The sequence below is a fragment of the Mobula hypostoma genome, chromosome X1 (assembly GCF_963921235.1).
Source record: "Mobula hypostoma chromosome X1, sMobHyp1.1, whole genome shotgun sequence".
Classification (NCBI taxonomy): Eukaryota; Metazoa; Chordata; class Chondrichthyes; order Myliobatiformes; family Myliobatidae; genus Mobula; species Mobula hypostoma.
In genome coordinates this window covers 21,996,488-22,014,341 of record NC_086128.1, presented here as the reverse complement: position 1 = coordinate 22,014,341, position 17,854 = coordinate 21,996,488, and the positions used below count along the sequence as shown (strand labels likewise).

Sequence of the window (17,854 nt, the reverse complement as noted above, 5' to 3'; positions counted from 1 at the left end):
TAGTTTGGCCGCACTTAGAGTATTGTCAACAGTTTTGGGCCCCTTATCTCAGAAAGGATGTATTGTCATTAGAGAGAGTCCAGAGGAGGTTCATGAGGATGATTTGGGCAATGAAGGAGTTAACATATGAGGAGCGTTTGGCAGCTTTGAGCCTGTACTCAATGGAATTTAGAAGAATGCTGGAGGGATCTCACTGAAACCTACCAAATTTTGAAGGGACTGGATAGGGTGGATGTGGAGAGAATGTTTCCCATGGTGGGGATATCCAGAACTAGAGGGTACAGTGTCAAAATTGAAGGGTGGCCATTTAGAACAGAGGTAAGGAGTGGTTTATTTCTTATCCAGAGAGTGGTGAATCTGTGGAATGCTTTGTCATGGACTGTGGTAGAGGCCAAGTCTGTGGGTATATTTAAGGCGGAAGTTGATAGTTTCCCGATTGGTCAGCGTATCAAAGGATATGGCAAGAAGGCAGATGTATGGGGGTGAGTGGGATCCAGGATCAGACATGATGGAATGGTGGAGCAGACTTGATGGGCTGAATCCAGTGCGGCCTAATTCTGCTCCTATGTCTTGTGGTCTTATCGGTACAGACTGGAGAACTTGACTAGTGAGGCTTTACATTTGGAACTGAGAAATAAGAAAGGTATGACCATATTAATGGGGCTATGTTACAGACCACCCAACAATCCTCGGGATGTCGAGGAACAATTTTGTAATGAGATCGTGGATTGTTGCAAGAAACAGAAGGTTATGATAGTAGGTGATTTTAACTTTCCACGTATTCATTGGGAATCCCATACTGTAAAAGGACTAGATGGGATAGAGTTTGTCAAATGTGTTCAGGAAAGTTTCCTTCGTCAATACATAGAAGTCCCAATGAGATATCGTGCAGTACTGGATCTGCTATTAGAGAATGAGACAGGGCAGTTGATAGAAGCTTTAGGGGAACACTTTGCATCCAATGACCACCGTGCCATTAGCTTCAAGGTAAATATCCAAAAAGCTAGGTCTAGTCTGCGGTTTGAGATTCTAAATTGGGGAAAGGCCAATTTTGATGGTATCAGAAATGATTTGGCAAGTGTGGATTGGGACAAGCTCTTTCTTGCCAAAGATGTACTTGGAAAGTGGGAGGCCTTTAAAAATGAAATTCTGGGAGCTTGTATGTGCCTGTCGGAATAAAAAGTAAAGATAGCAAGTGTCGGAATCCTTGGTTTTCAAGAGATATTGAGGCCCTGGTTAAGAGGAAAAGGAAGTGAAGGTATAGGCAAATAGGAACAAATGAGTTACTTTTGGAGTACAAGAAATGCAAGAGTACACTTAAGAAAGAAATCTGGAAGGCTAAAAGAAGGCATTAAGTTGCTCCAGCAGACAATGTGAAGGAGAATCCTAAGGGATTCTACAGGTATGTTAAGAGCAAAAGGATTGCAAGGGACAAAATTGGGCCTCTGGAAGACCAGAATGGTAATCCATGTGTGGAGCCAAAACAGATGGGGAAGATCTTAAATTAATTCTTTGTATCTGTATTTACTTAGGAGACGGACACAGAGTCTATAGAAATGAGGCAAAGCCATCAACTTCATGGACCCTGTACAGATTACAGAGGAGTAGGTGTTTGCTACCCTGAGGCAAATCAGACATGGACTGGTTAAGGATAGTCAGCGTGACTTTGTGTGGTAGGTCATGTCTAACCAATCATATAGAGTACTTTGAGGATGTTACTTGGAAAGTGGATGAAAGCAGGGCAGTGGATGTTGTCTACATGGACTTTAGTAAGGTATTTGACAAGGTCCCACATAGGAGACTGGTCAAGAAGGGTCAGCTGCTGACATTCAGGATGAGGTAGTAAATTGGATTAGACATTGGTTTTGTGGCAGAAGCCAGAGAGATAGTAGAGTGTTGCCTCTCTGACTGGAGGCCTGTGGCTAGAGGCATATCACAGGGATCGGTGCTGAGTTTGTTGTTTGTCATCTATATCAATGATCTGGATGATAATATGGTTAACTGAATGAACAAATTTACAGATGACGCCAAGATTGAGGGTGTAGTGGACAGTGAGGAATGCTATCGCAGCTTGCAGAGGGATCTGCATCAGCTGGGAAAATGGGCTGAAAAAAGGCAGATGGAACTTAATACAGACAAGTGCAAGGTTTTGCACTTCGGTAGGACCAACTAAGGTAGGTCTTGCACAGTGAATGGTAGGGCACTGAGTGTGATAAAACCAAGGGATTTGGGAATACAGGTCCACAATTCATTGAAAGTGGTGTCACAGGTAGATAGGTCATAAAAAAAGCTTTTGCACATCGGCCTTCATAAATCAATGTATTGAGTACAGGAGATGGAAAATTATATTGCAATTGTATAAGATGTTGGTGAAGCCTAACTTGGAGTATTGTGTGCAGCTTTGGTCACCTGCCTACAGGAAAGATGTAAACAAGGTTGAAAGAGTACAGAGAAAATTTACAAGGATGTTGCCGGGTCTGGAAGACCTGAGAGAGATTTCAGAGGTATGCAAAATTACGAGGGGTATAGATAGAGTAAATGCAAAGCAAGCTTTTTCTATTGAGTTTGGGTGGGACTACAACCAGAGATTATGGGTTAAGGGTGGAAGGTGAGAAGTTTAAGGGGAACATGAGAGGAAACCTCTTCACTAAGAGGGTTGTGAGAGTTTGGAATGAGCTGCCAGCACAAGTGGTTCATGCAAGATTGATTACAACATTTCAGAGAAATTTGGATAGGTATATAGATTATAGGGATATGGAGGGCTATGGTCCTGGTGCAGATCGATGGAAGTAGGTCGTTCAGCATGGACTAGATGGGCCAAAGGGCCTGTTTCTGTGCTGTGCTTCTCGTTGACTCTAAGAATGCTCTCATGTACATATAGACATTTTTGATTATTAATTCAATAACAAATTGTAAACTTAATTTCATAATTTACTGGCATAATTGACATATTACTATTTAACTATTTATGGTTCTATTACTATTTATTATTTATGGTGCAACTGTAATGAAAACCAGTTTCCCCCGGGATCAATAAAGTATGACTATGACTAAACATCTCTGACAAGGCCAGCTCTATTATCCTTCCCTCATTACTGCCTGATCTGCATGGCATGCTGGGCTATTTTTGAGGAGAAGTCAATGAAGGCCTAGGGGTAGTTCACTGAGGGTACAATCCCAGCAGATGTCATTGTTGCCTTTTACAGGGTGGTTTTGGTGTTGTGAATTACATTGAAACAAGTAATTTTGTAAGCAATCATCAAAACATTCATTAAATGCATTTATTGCTTTGCTGTACATGGAACAAGGGTAATGTTACTTCAGAATATCCTTGCTACATTGAAATGACAGTCAAAGTCATGACTTTATTATTATAATTTGCATCTACCTATTTGGAACTCCTGCACCATGCAAATATTTTGCCTTACGTGGATTCATTGTCCCTAGCCTGAGGACAGATTCAGCTTAACAGTTTCTCATGACAATTGTAATTGGCAGTTGTTCACCTTGCTGTACTCTGGCAGTTGCATGTTGGGGAAAACAGCTTTTTTTATATCAGTCAACTTAAAAAATTCATTTGCAGAAATTTCGTACACTTCATAGTTTGGTACTATTACAGATGAGAGTCCCTTTGCGCGATGACCGGAGGAGTAAATCGATAGAGGAGAGAGAGGAGGAATATCAGCGGGTCAGAGATCGAATATTTGCTCGAGAAGTAAGTCATAATAATTCCTTGAATAAGTTTACTTTTTTTTTACAAAGCTGGGAATTTTCTATAGAATAATAAATAGTGAAAATTCAGAACCTGATATAATGAATACTTCTGGCTTTTTCAGTTTTCAATTTGTAGATTTCTGATTTTCATTTGCCTTTGTGTGTTCTTTGAGACATTCAGCATTGATTTTCCTGTAGCAGCACATTTCTGCCTGCAGAATGGCATAACCTAATGGGTCCCAGTGCCAGGATCAGTGATTTTGCCGTCATGTTTGTGCTTATAACCCTGTCAAAACAGTGTTGTTTCTGACAGGAGTATGCTCCAAATATATTGGCAGGAGGACTCTTCCACTCTCATCAGCTTTCCCTACTCTCCCACATCAGTCATGTTTTTCCAAAGGATTGTGTTCTTTTTTTCTAACTGGCACTAAAGCCACCCAGAACAATGCAGATCAGGGTTTCTCCCCCCAACGTTATAGTAGCAGACACACTTGCTCTCATCCATAGCTTCCAAGGTCAGGATGCATGTGCTGATGACTGTAGCATGTTGCATGTTAAAGTGCACTGGGGGTTATCTCCAAGACGTTCACTCATCCCACAAGTGATTCTACATGCTAGAATAGCTCATTCTTGACCTCAAATCCTTCATCACAGAGAAGATGTTCCTCTTTGGGTTTGTGATTCCAGAACAAGGTGTAGCCACCACCTTGTTCTTTGAGCGGCCGTTACTTGCCCTTTGCACCTCAGTAATGGGGATTTCCAAGTATCTGAGCTGTGATTGTAAATGAGCTATATCATTCAGGTCTGTCAGTTTTGGGATACTGAATTTCATGTTGAGTAGAGTTTACTTGTTTGTTGTTTCTGTTTTTGTGGGGTGGCTGTTGTACACCAGCTGCCTCACAGACTTTGACACAGCAATGTCTTCATCCATGCTGAGGAAGTCCAAAGTGACTGAGGCCAGGTTCTGGTGAATGGGTATAACATATATGGGCATCTGTACAGGAGCCCATCAGCGTATATGCATGCTCCTCCCTTCACCCCTCTCCTTTCTGCCCACCCTTTTCTTCCCCCTCCCTCCTTTTGCTCACTCGCTCTGCCCCTCCCTCCCCTCTGCTCTTTCAGTGTCCTGTAAACTTTTCCCAACTTCCTTCAGTCCTCCTCCCTTCAACTTAGTTCCCCTTCCCCTCTCTAACACACAACTGTTTGCTCTCCCCAGACCCCACCACTCCTTGCTTCCCTTCATCCATTACCTTCTCTTTTCTCTGGCCTTCTGCTCTCTTCTCTTAACACCTTTTTCCTTCCACCTACTGTACTCTTCCCTTTCTCTCCAGTTCTGAGCAAAACCCCCATACACTGTCACTGAATGGCAGTCCTGCAGCATGGGCTATGTCAGGGTGATGGAAGGGCACTGTGACCTGCCCTAGGATGGTGGTGTGGGCAGACGGTAAATGAAATCTACTAAGTGAAGATTAACCTCGGTGGTTCCTTCCCTTTTCCCCCTTTTTGCTTTTATTTGCTCCCATCCATCTTGGACCCTCACCCTTCTTTTTTTCTCCCACAATCCCATGTTCTCTTCCCCCACCAATCTCAGCCGCTGAATGCTCAGGTTGCAGTTTAGCCACATCCTGCCTTCCCAAACCTTTCCCTGAAAACCATGGGGAATCTTCAGTCTTTTGGCTGGTGCAGCTCCATGTCCACCAATCATGATCTCCTGGCCATTGTAGGTCAATTAATTAGCAGGCCACAAAAATGTACTGTATTTTAAATAAATTATAGCTTTTTAGAGCCATTTATAATAATGATTTAGATTAGGTATTTTTCTTTGTTCAGGGTCTGTGTAGGGAGTGGCGCCCACACAGACTTCCAATCTCTGCCTTGTAAGGCATGAAAATGCCTGACGCAGGCCTCTCATGGTCTGAGTTGACGTTTCCCTCCCCCTCTCCCATTTGTTCAGGCAAAAGTTCCAGGCGCTATTGATTTGAATGTGTAGAAAGGGATGAATAGGATGGCCAAAAATTTATCCAGCAGTTATTTTGTTGAACATGTAGTCATGAAGATAGGTTTTATTGTATGGAGTAATATCAAATCTATCTTCTGTAGTTTGGTTTTGTGGTGTGATATTTGCAAGTGCTGTGAATGTAATATGGACAGAAATGAAAGCCATTTTCCACCCAGCAAGATACTGAAAACTGCAATCAGATGAATAGCAAGTTAGTGTGTTTTGGTTGTGTAGATTAAGGAAAGGCTGTTGACGAAGACAGCAGGGAATCTTCCTCCCTTCTCACCACATAACAGCATAAGGGTCTAGCTGCACACAATGCCAAATCAAGCAGCACTGTTCATTTGAAAATAGGCTTAATCTTACAGCAAAATGGCACCAATTTATGGGCCTTGTTGTGTCTGGCAGGAAGGGTGACGCCTAATATAACCCAGTGGAATTTTTGTTAGTAAAAGAAACATCTTTCAATTGTAATCCTATCCACCCCTCCCTGCCTCCCAAAATGATGCCAACAAAGTACAGTGCCCAAAATGGTCTCTAGTGTGAAGTTGAACTTCACTGGTCTAAAAACCAACAGTTGGTGTGCACTCTGCGAGCAACTAGTTTTTTTAGTTATGCTGCTTCCTCTGAAACTGGGCTACTGAATGAGGCAGCGATCAAACTGCCAACTTTGTCGGGCCATTCCACAACACATTGCATTCTTACTGCTCACTCCACAGACCAATCACATGAGACCAATTTTTCATCGACAATTAGTATTCTGCAGCCAAAGGTTGCTTCCAGAGGATCATAGAGAGATTCACAGAAATTGCTACACTTTAGGGATCAATTAACCCACGTGTCTTTGAAATGCGGAAGGAGCCAGAACACCCAGATGAAATCCATCTGGTAACAGAAAGAACATGCAAACTCCACATAGACAGTACCAGAGGCTAGGATTAAACCTTGTTCTTGGCACTGTGAGGCAATGGCTCTCCCTGCTGTGCCACCACTGTATTTATTTGTCTACACCTAACATTTCTCCAGTTGGTTGTTATGGATTTGGACAAGCATTATCTTAGACATAGCATCAGCTATGAGGAGCACATGGAAGGAGGCAGGGAAGACTTTATCCATCTAGAGTTTATATGGATAGCTTATTCATTTAGCAATACAGTGCAGAATAGGGTCTCCGAGCCACGCCCTTCCAGCAACCTTACAACCCTGATAAACCGTAACCTAATCACGGGACAAATTACAATGACCTATTTACTTCCCACTATGTCTTTGGACTATGGGAGGAAACCAGAGCACCCGGGGGAAAACCCACGCATTCCCTGGGGAGGACATACAGAGACTCCTTACAGAGTGGCGCTGGAATTGAAGTCCAAACTCCAGAATGCCCTGAGTTGCAGTAGCGTCGTGCTAACTCTATGCTACCGTGGTGCCCAATCTTCTTTATCTAAACAACTTTGGGGAAGCTACCCATACTATGGCTGTTCTCAGTCAGATCTTTGGCCTCTTGCAACCTCATGGCGGCTCACAGATGTAGCTCCACTACGTTATCCATGGAACTGTAGGTTGCAGGCTGTTGCCACTAACCACTGTTACATTTCAGTTTGCTGCTCACTTTACAGAAGTTGCCCAAGCTCCATTCTAAGTAAGAAAACGTTTCATCTACTTTCTTTAACCCTACAGGAGCAGGTGAATCAGGCACACGAATTTGCCTGTATTGCAAGAATTCCAAAGTGCTGCATTCATACTCTATGCACGTGTCTTTACAAAGGCATTCCTGGCAACCTCTGTCATAAAGGACATATCTCATGTTCTCCACCAACCTGCCAGAGTCCCACTGAGCACCTCTCCCATAAGCTGTATGACTTTGCTTTAGTTGAAGTTGCTGTTTTTAAATGTATGAATGTGCCTATCTCCATGAGACTAGTTATATATTGGATTTATAAAGGGAACCTAATCATGCTATTCTGAAAATTTGAAGATCTTTATAGGATCTTTATAAGCAACTTAAGAATGACAGGCAATGCTGTTTCACCTCCAGTAAAAAGTAGTAAAGCAGTATCTCAGCTAAGATTTTCAATGAGTGCCACAACAGATATTTGGGTTAACATTATAATATTGAGGTAACAGCCTAGATTGCTTATTTAAAACAAAATCAATAGTGTTCCTTTTGGAGTTCCTTTTGTCAAAAAAGGAAATAAACCTATCTGCAGTGCTGCAGAATGTTTGAAGAATGTGCTGTATATGATGGTTTTCAGGTGCTGGAATAGCAAGACCATACTATTTAAAAATATATTTGACCCACAGTCATAAGATTTATAAAGTTCTCTCTTCTCTTTCAGTCTTCATACAATGGCTACCTACTGGAGAGCAGGTCAGTATCACGTGCATGGTACCTGTATATGTAGTTATTCTAATCTAAAGAATGTTGCAAACCTTCAGAAATATGTTTATTTTTGTAATACAATCAACAGACTCTCCAAAGAAGGCAGTTCTTCTATTTTACAAAAAAGGAGGCAGCTTTTTAGGTATTCAACTATTTATTGGAGCTTTAGCTTCCTAAGTAGCAATGCTATGCCAATGCATGGGTGTTTGTTGTTGGATGGCTTTGCAATATGTTTTCATGGTTCTATGTACTCTTCTGTCATTGAAAAGTTTTTTCTATTTTGCTGGTCTATGTCTGAGTGTGCAGGTTCCAACTTCCAAAACTCATTTGATCAACTAAAGTTAGTTTTAAATTCGACAATCAATTTCCAGTTACTCATGATTTAAATCTTAATCAGCACTAAATAAAAAGTAGTAATAATTGCATTAAAATGTGTACTTTTGAGAGCTGGTTAGCTTAAAGGAAGCTGAGTGATCGTTTTACATCTTTTTAGAAGGTTAGCTAAGCATGACTTCAACATTATCCACAATGGCAAATGAATTTGCATGTTACAGTGCAGCCACTTTTGATGAGGAAATGATTCCACATTTTCCAATATATTTTTCCAACTGTATTGGTTCTCTGCCACCCATAAAATGACAAATATGGATCTTCAGAAGAACTCAAGATTGAGTAGAGAACATTGATAAGTGAGAAAACATTTTACTCCAGTTACTTTGGGTGTCCATGCAAGACTGGAGTCCTAAGCGAACACAGAAATAGGTCCCACAGCCCACTGTCTGCATCAACCACCTATTTACTCCGATCTTATATAAATCCCATTTATTATTCTTCTGACATTCTCATCACACCCCCACCCCTGAGATTTTATCACTCACTGACACTATGGGCAATTCACAATGGCTAATTACCTACCGTGCTGTACATCTTTGGCGGGATGCAGGGGAGAAACTAAAATACCCAGGGGAGACCCATTAGGTCACACAGAGAACATGCAAATTCCATACAGAGAGTGCGGTTGAACCCAGGTCTCTAGCAAAGCGAGGCAGCAGCTTTACTAGCTGCACCACTACTGCCAACTACTGAGAGGGCGTAGCCTTTATTTGTTGAAGTGTTTCCATGTCATGGAATTGATAGATTTAATACATGAACAGTATAACTTTAAAAATATTCTCTGCTAGCTTTTATACTGTGGTCTGATTGTGCCTGATCAACATTGTGGAGAAATGTTTGCCTGTAATCCATGTCAACAATTTGAGGCTGTGCCTTAAGGTTAAAGTGTGTGTGCGTGTGTTCATAATTTATACTATCTGAATTTTGTTGCCTGACTTTTGAATGCTTGTTTATTTTATTTTGACAAGATGGTTTAAAGTTAGATATCACACATGAAAATGGGGTACTTGCTTTATACAGATTGGATTCATGTACCTCATGGATTTGCAAATTTAGGATATAATCCCTGGACTAGATATCTGTGTTTGATTGTTGGTGTGTGGTTTTTTTTGGTTTCTTTCAAAGCAGTAGTGAAGTAGCTGAACATCAAATGTCGTGGAATAGTATAGCAGCCACATTGTGGCAAAGCTTGTGTGGATTTCTATCATCCAAGTTAATATTTAAAGTCGCAAGAATGTTATTGTCAATAAATCTATCTTTTAAAGATAGGAAATTGTTAGAAACATAAGAAAAAGAACCAAATATAGACCATTTGGCCCCTCTTGCCCGCTCTGCTGTTTATAAGATCATGCTTTGTTTTCAAGTGTCTATTTTCCCTAGTAACCTAGATGTATCAAAGTAACTGAAACATTATGGGCATTAGAATAGGACACTTCACAGTCGTGAGTTATTTTGAACAGGGCATGCCAGGGCCACTGATTAATATGTCCATTTTTACAGAGGGAACCGAGAGTGCCTAAGCAGAGCTTCTAGCAGCCGTCAAAGCAGTACTGAGAATGAGCTGAAATCCTCTGAGCCGCGGCCGTGGAGTAGCACAGACTCTGACAGCTCAAACCGCAGTTTGAAGCCACCAGTAACCAAAGCAAGCAGCTTTAGTGGAATCTCCATCCTGACTCGAGGGGACAGCCTTGGCAGCAACAAAAGCGTAAACAGGGTCTCCAAAACAGGTACGCATTTTGCTGAGGCGCTTGAATTTTATTTCCATGCAATCTCTGGGTAAATAAGTTGGTTTCAAGTCTTTCGCGAAAGTACAAAATATGTTTTTTTTGTCCAGTCTTTTTGAAGACCCTCATGTCATTTATGACAGACTGATGTGCTTCTCAGGTCTCATTCATTGCACTTTTTATATTGAATGCTAACAAACTGTATTTGAATAGCTGGGGTGGGTAACCATCTCATATCTCATGTCTTTCCCCTCTCTCTCTCCCCCCCCCACCCCCGTACAGTGGTGTCTAGATTTCATTTAGCACCCTCCCACTGGCAACGTGGCTAAAGTTTGAAGCTCGAAACAAGGAATCACAGGAACAAATTGTGGCCCTGCTACTCTAGTGGGACATGTTGATGTACTGCTATAATGAGTTGCCTAACTGCCAGATTGCACAATTTTGTGCTGTCACTCGTTCAGTGCTTTACTCCCTCAACTGGTTGTTCCTCTTTGAGAGACCTTTGTTTTATGCTTCTACTGGGCAATTCCAACAGCTCGTGACCTGATGTTTGGGAATTGTATTTATTTTAGACTCTGGTAAGCAACTGAAAACCTTGCTTCCATTGAACTTTCAAAACGTCAGAACACTTAACAGGATGCGAAAATCCTGGCATGCCATCTATTTCCAAAATTCACCAACAAATAGAGAAAATTCATGATTTTTTTACTACTTTATTTTATAACCTTTGTTTTGAGGGATCCTTTGATTGTAAGTACTTTCTTGGAGCAGCTGTTTCCTTTTAACAAATTCTGTTAGGAATTTCCAGTGTGATCAGTTGAAACTACAAAAAATGGTAGAAATGTTTGGATTTTGAACTGAGGCAAAAACATTGTGTTTATTTATCTTACTCAAAATCAGGTTTAATACCACTGGCGTATGTCGTGAAATTTGTTAACTTTGCGGCAGCAGTACATAATAAATATAGAAAAAACTGAATTACAGTAAATGTATACTGTATATTAAATAGTTAAAATAAGTAGTGCAAAAACAGAAATTTTAAAAGAAGTAGTGAGGTAATGTTCATGATTTCAATGTCCATTTTGAAATCAAATGGCAGAGGGGAAGAAGTGGTTCCCGAATCACTGAGTGTGTGCCTTCAGGCTTCTGTACCTCCTACCTGTTGGTAACAATGAGAAGGCGGCATGTTCTGGGTGCTGGGGGTCCTTGATGATGATGATGGCGTCTTTCTGAGGCACCACTCCTTGAGGATGTCTTGGATACTATGGAGGCTAGTACCTCTGATACAGCTGACTATGTTTACAGCACTCTGCAGTTTACTTTGGTCCCCTTGTACCAGACAGTGATGCAGCCAGTTGGAATGCTCTCCATGGTACATCTGTAGAAGTTTTCGAGTGTCAAAGGTGATAAACCAAATCTCCTCAAACTGCTAATGAAGCATAACTGTCTTGCCTTCTTTAAAGCTGCATCGATATGTTGGGACCACGTTGGATCTTCAGAGATATTGACACCCAGGAACTTGAAATTGCTCTCTTTCCACTTCTGATTGCTCGATGAGGATTAGTTTGTGTTCCCTCGTCTTACCCTTCCTGCAGTCCACAATCGGCTCTCTGAGTGTTTTATATTTTGTACATGTTTATAAAACGAATAAAATCAAAATAAGTTAGGATTCCTTCTAAGACTGCTTCCGTTGTAAAGGAAGACACAATTTTCAATCTTTTTCCAGTTAATACATTTCTAGAAAATCATACTTGAGTTTTTTTTTGTAGCAATATATTAGCTATCTTTCCTTCAAATTTTGACCTTATTATTTTGAAGTGCTATGAACTTGGGATGTATGAGCAAGAGGAATTGAATAAGAAAAATTAGTAGATTTTGATTGGGAGCTGTTTCTAAGCTAGTACAGCAGCCATTTAAAGCTTTGTAAGATCATTCTATCCATCTTGTAAGAATTGGAACTCCTGTTCTAGGTTTACCACTTGGGACTCCTGAATTAAGTTCATCGGGTTTTGTGCAAGCCTCTGCACAGCAGCCTGGAAGGACTGTCCTATCAAATTCTGCACAACAGCAGCAACTGCCACCCACTCCTCAGCAACAGCCAATGACCAATCATATGATGTCACAGGTGAGTCACCATCCAGTATCCCTTCCCCTTACCTTAGTGTCCTAGATTATTTGCCTGGGATATTTCATAAATTGCGGGCAAAACTTAACTGTGTTCAATTCAAAAATATTTTAGATTGCCAATTTATGAAGGGATAGGAATGAACATTTCATAATATAATCATTTTATTATCTCAGTATGTAATACAGGAAAATTTAATCCAAATGTTTTTAGAATTTCACTTGTGCATGAACATGGATCCCAAATTGTATGCTTATTGTTGGTTTATTTATTCTGATATTGGGGAGCCTCAGTCAGTTTATTAGTGGTGGTGCCTCTTTATTAGTGGTGGTGGCAGATTTTCGTATTTTGTCACGGATGCGCTCAAGACAATAGTGCAGCTGATCAATTTTCACACACACCCTTGTTCTATTTATGAACAGAAATATGTTGTGGAAATCTTTAAGTTAAATGCCATTTCTAGTATAGCAAGACATCAGCAGAAGGTCCTGAATTATGTTAGTCTTTCACAGGAAGTCTGAATGGATAAATTGGTATTTAATCGGATTTGTTTTTGGTGTTCTCCATCCTGAAGGTGGTGCCTTTTGCTATTACACAGTTTCATAAGTCAATTAAGACCTTTGGTGCAAAAACAAATTACTGGAGGAACTCAGCAGATCAAGCAGTATCTGTGGAGGGAAAGGGATCGGCGACGCTTTGATTCAAGACCATGCATCAGGACTTGTCTTCATTTGATCTTTGGTGCATGTATGACTTATTTATGGGACGTCAGGACTGGGGAAGATGGTCAAGGGTGATCCAGTCCTTGCCTGATAACTCCAAGCCTGTACTTCTCCAGCACTTTTAACAATGGTGAGGAATGCTTGGTGTTTACTGTTCAGTGCCACACCAGAAAGCAATAGAAGGGTTTCTTTTGTTTGATGCTTTATTGTCTAGATTAGATTAGTCACTATTGTGAAAGAGGGGACTTAGTTGCCATTTGTTCTGCACACTTATCTGTAAACTAGCAATAAAAGTACTTGTTGACATGCAGTTACTAAATGGATCAATGATGTTTGTGTGTTTCTGTGGCAGTAAATGGATTGATTATCCAGCTTCATGTAAGATCCACATATCAAATTTCTCAGTATTTGATTATGAAGACTGAAAAATCCAGGGTGGAGGTCCGCCTCCTTCATACTGTCCAGACATAGAGTAAGCTAAAGAACAGAGGCAGAGATGAGACACAAAGACATTGAACACAGTTTAGGTTGTTTTTTCCACACCACAAATTTTACTGTTGCTGTTTTGTATATCTGCCAGCTCTAATCCGTACAGTTTATTGACTTCATCAAAATAAATTAAATTTTGGAATATTAGCAAGTACTTTTGATACTCAAAATGCTTATAACAATTCACTTGTTCTCTGAAAATGTCCCCACAAATACTTTTCCCCCCTAAATCCTATATAAACATCAAAGATGGTTTGGAGTATGGCTAAAAGCCAAGAAAACAAAAGGAGTAGACGTTGAGCTTGATGCATCCAGTCACATCTAGTCGTGGCTATGAGAGGTTTCCATAAAGGTCTCTGCTTGCTGCCTGGTAGTGCCAAGCATTGCAATAGACTTCCTCATTTCTGACAGAGGTCAGTGAATTATTCAAGTTGTATTCAAAATGGTTTCATTAAGGCCTTCCAGGTACTCAGCTATATTAACAGTTTGGGGGCTATAAGACTTGCAAAAGTGACCCAGTTAAAACATAAATGTCCTAATTTCTTTCCATAAATTGACCACCAAAGCCATTCTCTCTTGTCACTAACTAGCCTGAGCTTTGGACACTTAGCCTTCTTGACTTGGAAAACCAATAGAATTTTAGAAAGAGCGTCCCATGTTTGTGTCCGTACCAGGGTCTATCTGAGAACTCTTTTGTCAGTTAAAAGCAGGGGTTCCCAACCTTTTTTATGCCATGGGCTAATACCATAAAGCAAGCAATCTGTGGACCCCACGTTGGGAACCCTAGGTTTGAAGGAATCCAGGTGAAAAGTTGTTAGAAGATGTTTATTGGGGAATATGTTTTTAACTAAAGCTGATTAACAGAGATATTCAGTGTACAAATCCCTCAAAACCTTGATCTGTTTGTGTGTAGAACCCTTGATGCTGAAGTCAGACCTTTTCTCTAGATTTCAGGCAGGTTGCCACTACTAACAATAATGAGCTAGTGATGCCCACTTCCCTCTTAATTTATGGCTGCCACTGTAGAGTTAGTAAAGTCCATGTAGAAGACTTCAATTACAGCTTTGGTGATCTTCCTTTCTTGACATAGAAAACTACAATTACGAATCTCCTGATTGTGACACCAAGCATATGGATGCATTACCAATAAATTTGGAAGAATTTGCCTGAATCCATGTAGCATTTTACCACTAAGTTAAGTTAGTTCCTCATTGGGCTGTAAAGTTACAGCCACGAAAAACCCGTTTGCATTTGGTTGTTGTTTATCATCATAACATGAAAATTCTGCTGCAGCAGTTCCAAATTAAGCTTGGGTGGGGAAAAAACAGGTGTATAACTTGAGACATTTTGAAAGTATGCGCAGGTAGACGTGTGAAGAGTTACTACAAAACTTCATAGGGCTCTGGCAGAACTCATAGATCAGGAGTTCTCAACCTTTTTTATGGCATGGAGCCTTACCATTAACGGGGTCCGTGGACACTAGGTTTGGAACTCCTGTCATAGATAGTGGGTAGAGTATTATTCCTCATTTAAGTCTTCTATGCCTATTATCAAAGTAAGGCAAAACTTAAAGTGATACAAAAAAAAGCTATAAGCCTAGCGATATATCAAAATATCATCATAGTCGCTACTTACAGTGCATTAGAGATTGTATCATAGCAGCAGTTTTTCTTCAGCTAACTTGGTTGTATACACTGCTTCCATTATACCTTTTACTGTATAATTAGGGCAAGACCATCAGCGACGCTACTGGAATAGGTTTTGTGTGGGTTTTTTTGTCATGTGACACAGAAGTTGCCTTTAGCCACACTCAGGTTCCTTAACAAAAAAGAATTGGGCATAGCTACAAAAGTTCCTGTAAGGCCATGCATGACCAAGCAATATTATCTTTAGTAAGTGGTATAATTACAGCACTGAGACCTTAATTACAGTTGGCTCTATAGAGTAAGTGCATATTGCTCACTTTGCCGCATCCCCACCCACTCCAAAGAATCCCTGCTCCATGTCTGCTCAAAATGGAGAAAAGGGCATTTGGGATGGCACAAAAAACTTTCAAGTCCATGCATCATGAGTGCACAGAAGCCCAGTATAAATCGTAGTGTACCACTTCTCAAACTAAACACACACCCATCTTGTCAGCCATTTCCTGCCACACTTGAGTCAGAGATTGCAGGGCCCACAAATTGCCTCAGAATCCATAAGTGATTTGCATGGAGTGGAAATCAATTACCATAAATCCTGAAAGACTGCCTAAGGAGTTGTTAGTAACTGTAACAAAGTTCCATTGAAAAATATGTGTTTGTTTAGTCATCCTAGGACACCACAATGAAGGGGAATGGTTGCTAATGTAAAGAGAGTCTGTTGATGGTGGCAAAGGGTAGCTAGGCCCATCCATAGAAACATGGGTGTTTCCAGTTGCTTCAAAGCGGCCACAGGAATCATTTAAATTATTGGAAATACAAATACATATTCCTCTATATATTGAATAGCATCTCATCTCACTCAGTTGTTTTGGCAACTGGACATCATTTATCGTTGGTTTTATCAAACTTGCATCAGCCTTATTAGACTTCCAACTTTAAATCTAATTTTTCTCCACACATTTCTCTCTTTTATTCCAAGTGTATTTCAAGTCATTGCTCGCTTAATCAAATATGTACCGTGTTTGTAAATTTTGACTTGGGTTGTGCGCTACTGCATAAGAATGGGACCTTCGACCCACGAAATTGTGCCAAACAAGTTAAACCAATGATGTCTAATCACTTCTGTCTGCACATGCTCCATATTCTCCTATTTTGTGCCTATATAAGAACTACTTAAACACCTTTAACGTATCTGCCTCCACCATCACGCCTGGCAGTGCATTCCAGACACCTACCACACTGTTTTAAAAAAAAAACTCATTGTACATCTTCTTTGAACATTTCCCCTCTCCCCTTATGCATACCCTCTCATATTAGATGTTTCAACTCTAGGAAAAAGATACACTTGTCTACTCTATCTATGCCTCTCTTAAATTTTATAAACTTCTATCAAGTCTCTCCTCACCCTCTGCTTCTCTAGAGAAAGAAACCCAGGTCTATCCAGCCTCTTCTTGTAGCACCTGCCCTCTAGTCCTGGCAGCATCCTGGTGAACCTCTTCTCCATGCTTTGCAATAGTCTGGATGCAGCCTAACCAGATTTATAAAGCAGGTTCATTACTTCAATTTGTAGGTTGTCTCCTTCTTTTCCTCTATCCCTCTGATTATAATATATCCTTCATTTTCTCTACCCTGCCTTCTCAAAACCCTGTAATTCTTTGCTATTATCTTTCCTGTTCTCTTGTCCCAGGATTGACCCATAAACAATTCTACTGCTTATTTATTTGCCTGTTTTAGCCTTCCAAAACACTCATCGAGGTATGTTACAGTCTAAAGCAGCAGCCTGAAAGTTTCCTGAATCCATATTTTGTCATGTCTGACAGATTACTGATTTCAATTTACATTAAGAACTGAATACTTGTTCTTTGAATTAATATCTAATATATTCATATAATTCAATAACTCTTCAATAACTCCTCTAACATTGATGGTACCACCTTCACTGAGATATGGCTGAGGAGTATTGATTCCTTTTCCTTCAGTATCATGTCTTTATGGTTATATATTCCACCACCTGTCAAGTCAGATTGGTGGTGGGGTTGTCCTTTTTGATGTGCATTTTGTTCTGTCTCACGCTCGGGCAACATCTTCTCCCATGAATACCTTGCATTATTTCACTCCTCATTGCTTTCATTTAAAATGATTATTCTTCAAGGTATCTTAATGTTTCTCTTGAAGGTGGAATCTGCTTTCCACACCCATCCTCTACATCTAGTGGCTTTACAGTTCAATCTCCATAACTTTTAATTTGTTATCCTCAATTCCTCTTCAAGCTTTCCTATAATTTGCTACATTCACAGCCACCATTTTACATGTTTTCTCTATTGTTACCATGACTGCCATTGATAATTCATTAATTTCTGATTATTTCCTTGTATCACTGTCCAGCACTGTCTTCCCTGCATCTTTGGGGTCCTCAATGGGGAGGAAAAAATATCTCTTGTATAACTAACCTCTGTCCTTACATAATTCCCAACTTTATAACCTTTAGTCCAGAATTCATCCTGGCACTTCTCCAATTATCAATCTATTAAATCATATTCTATTCACAGACTTTGATGCCCTTGTCCCTATTAAAGTCACAATTCTCTTGGGCTGGTCATTTCCCCCAAAAAGTGGTAAGTTGTTGCTTTGATGCCCATGCATTAATAGTGGTTCTCCAATGAAC

General features: G+C 40.3%; 1 protein-coding gene across 7 annotated transcripts in view; it reads left to right on the top strand.

Annotated features, from left to right (window-relative positions):
• Window positions 1–17,854, top strand: part of LOC134340353 (R3H domain-containing protein 2) — a 265,555-nt gene that overhangs the window by 157,691 nt on the left and 90,010 nt on the right. For 5 of the 7 annotated variants that reach the window (XM_063037505.1, XM_063037499.1, XM_063037500.1 and 2 more), the window contains 5 exons: window positions 3,620–3,715; window positions 8,050–8,081; window positions 8,182–8,235; window positions 9,987–10,213; window positions 12,181–12,335. In XM_063037505.1, coding sequence (XP_062893575.1) covers window positions 3,620–3,715; window positions 8,050–8,081; window positions 8,182–8,235; window positions 9,987–10,213; window positions 12,181–12,335 — 564 coding nt within the window. The remainder of the gene's footprint in view (window positions 1–3,619; window positions 3,716–8,049; window positions 8,082–8,181; window positions 8,236–9,986; window positions 10,214–12,180; window positions 12,336–17,854) is intronic. The other 2 variants (XM_063037502.1, XM_063037504.1) reach the window with 1 other exon arrangement.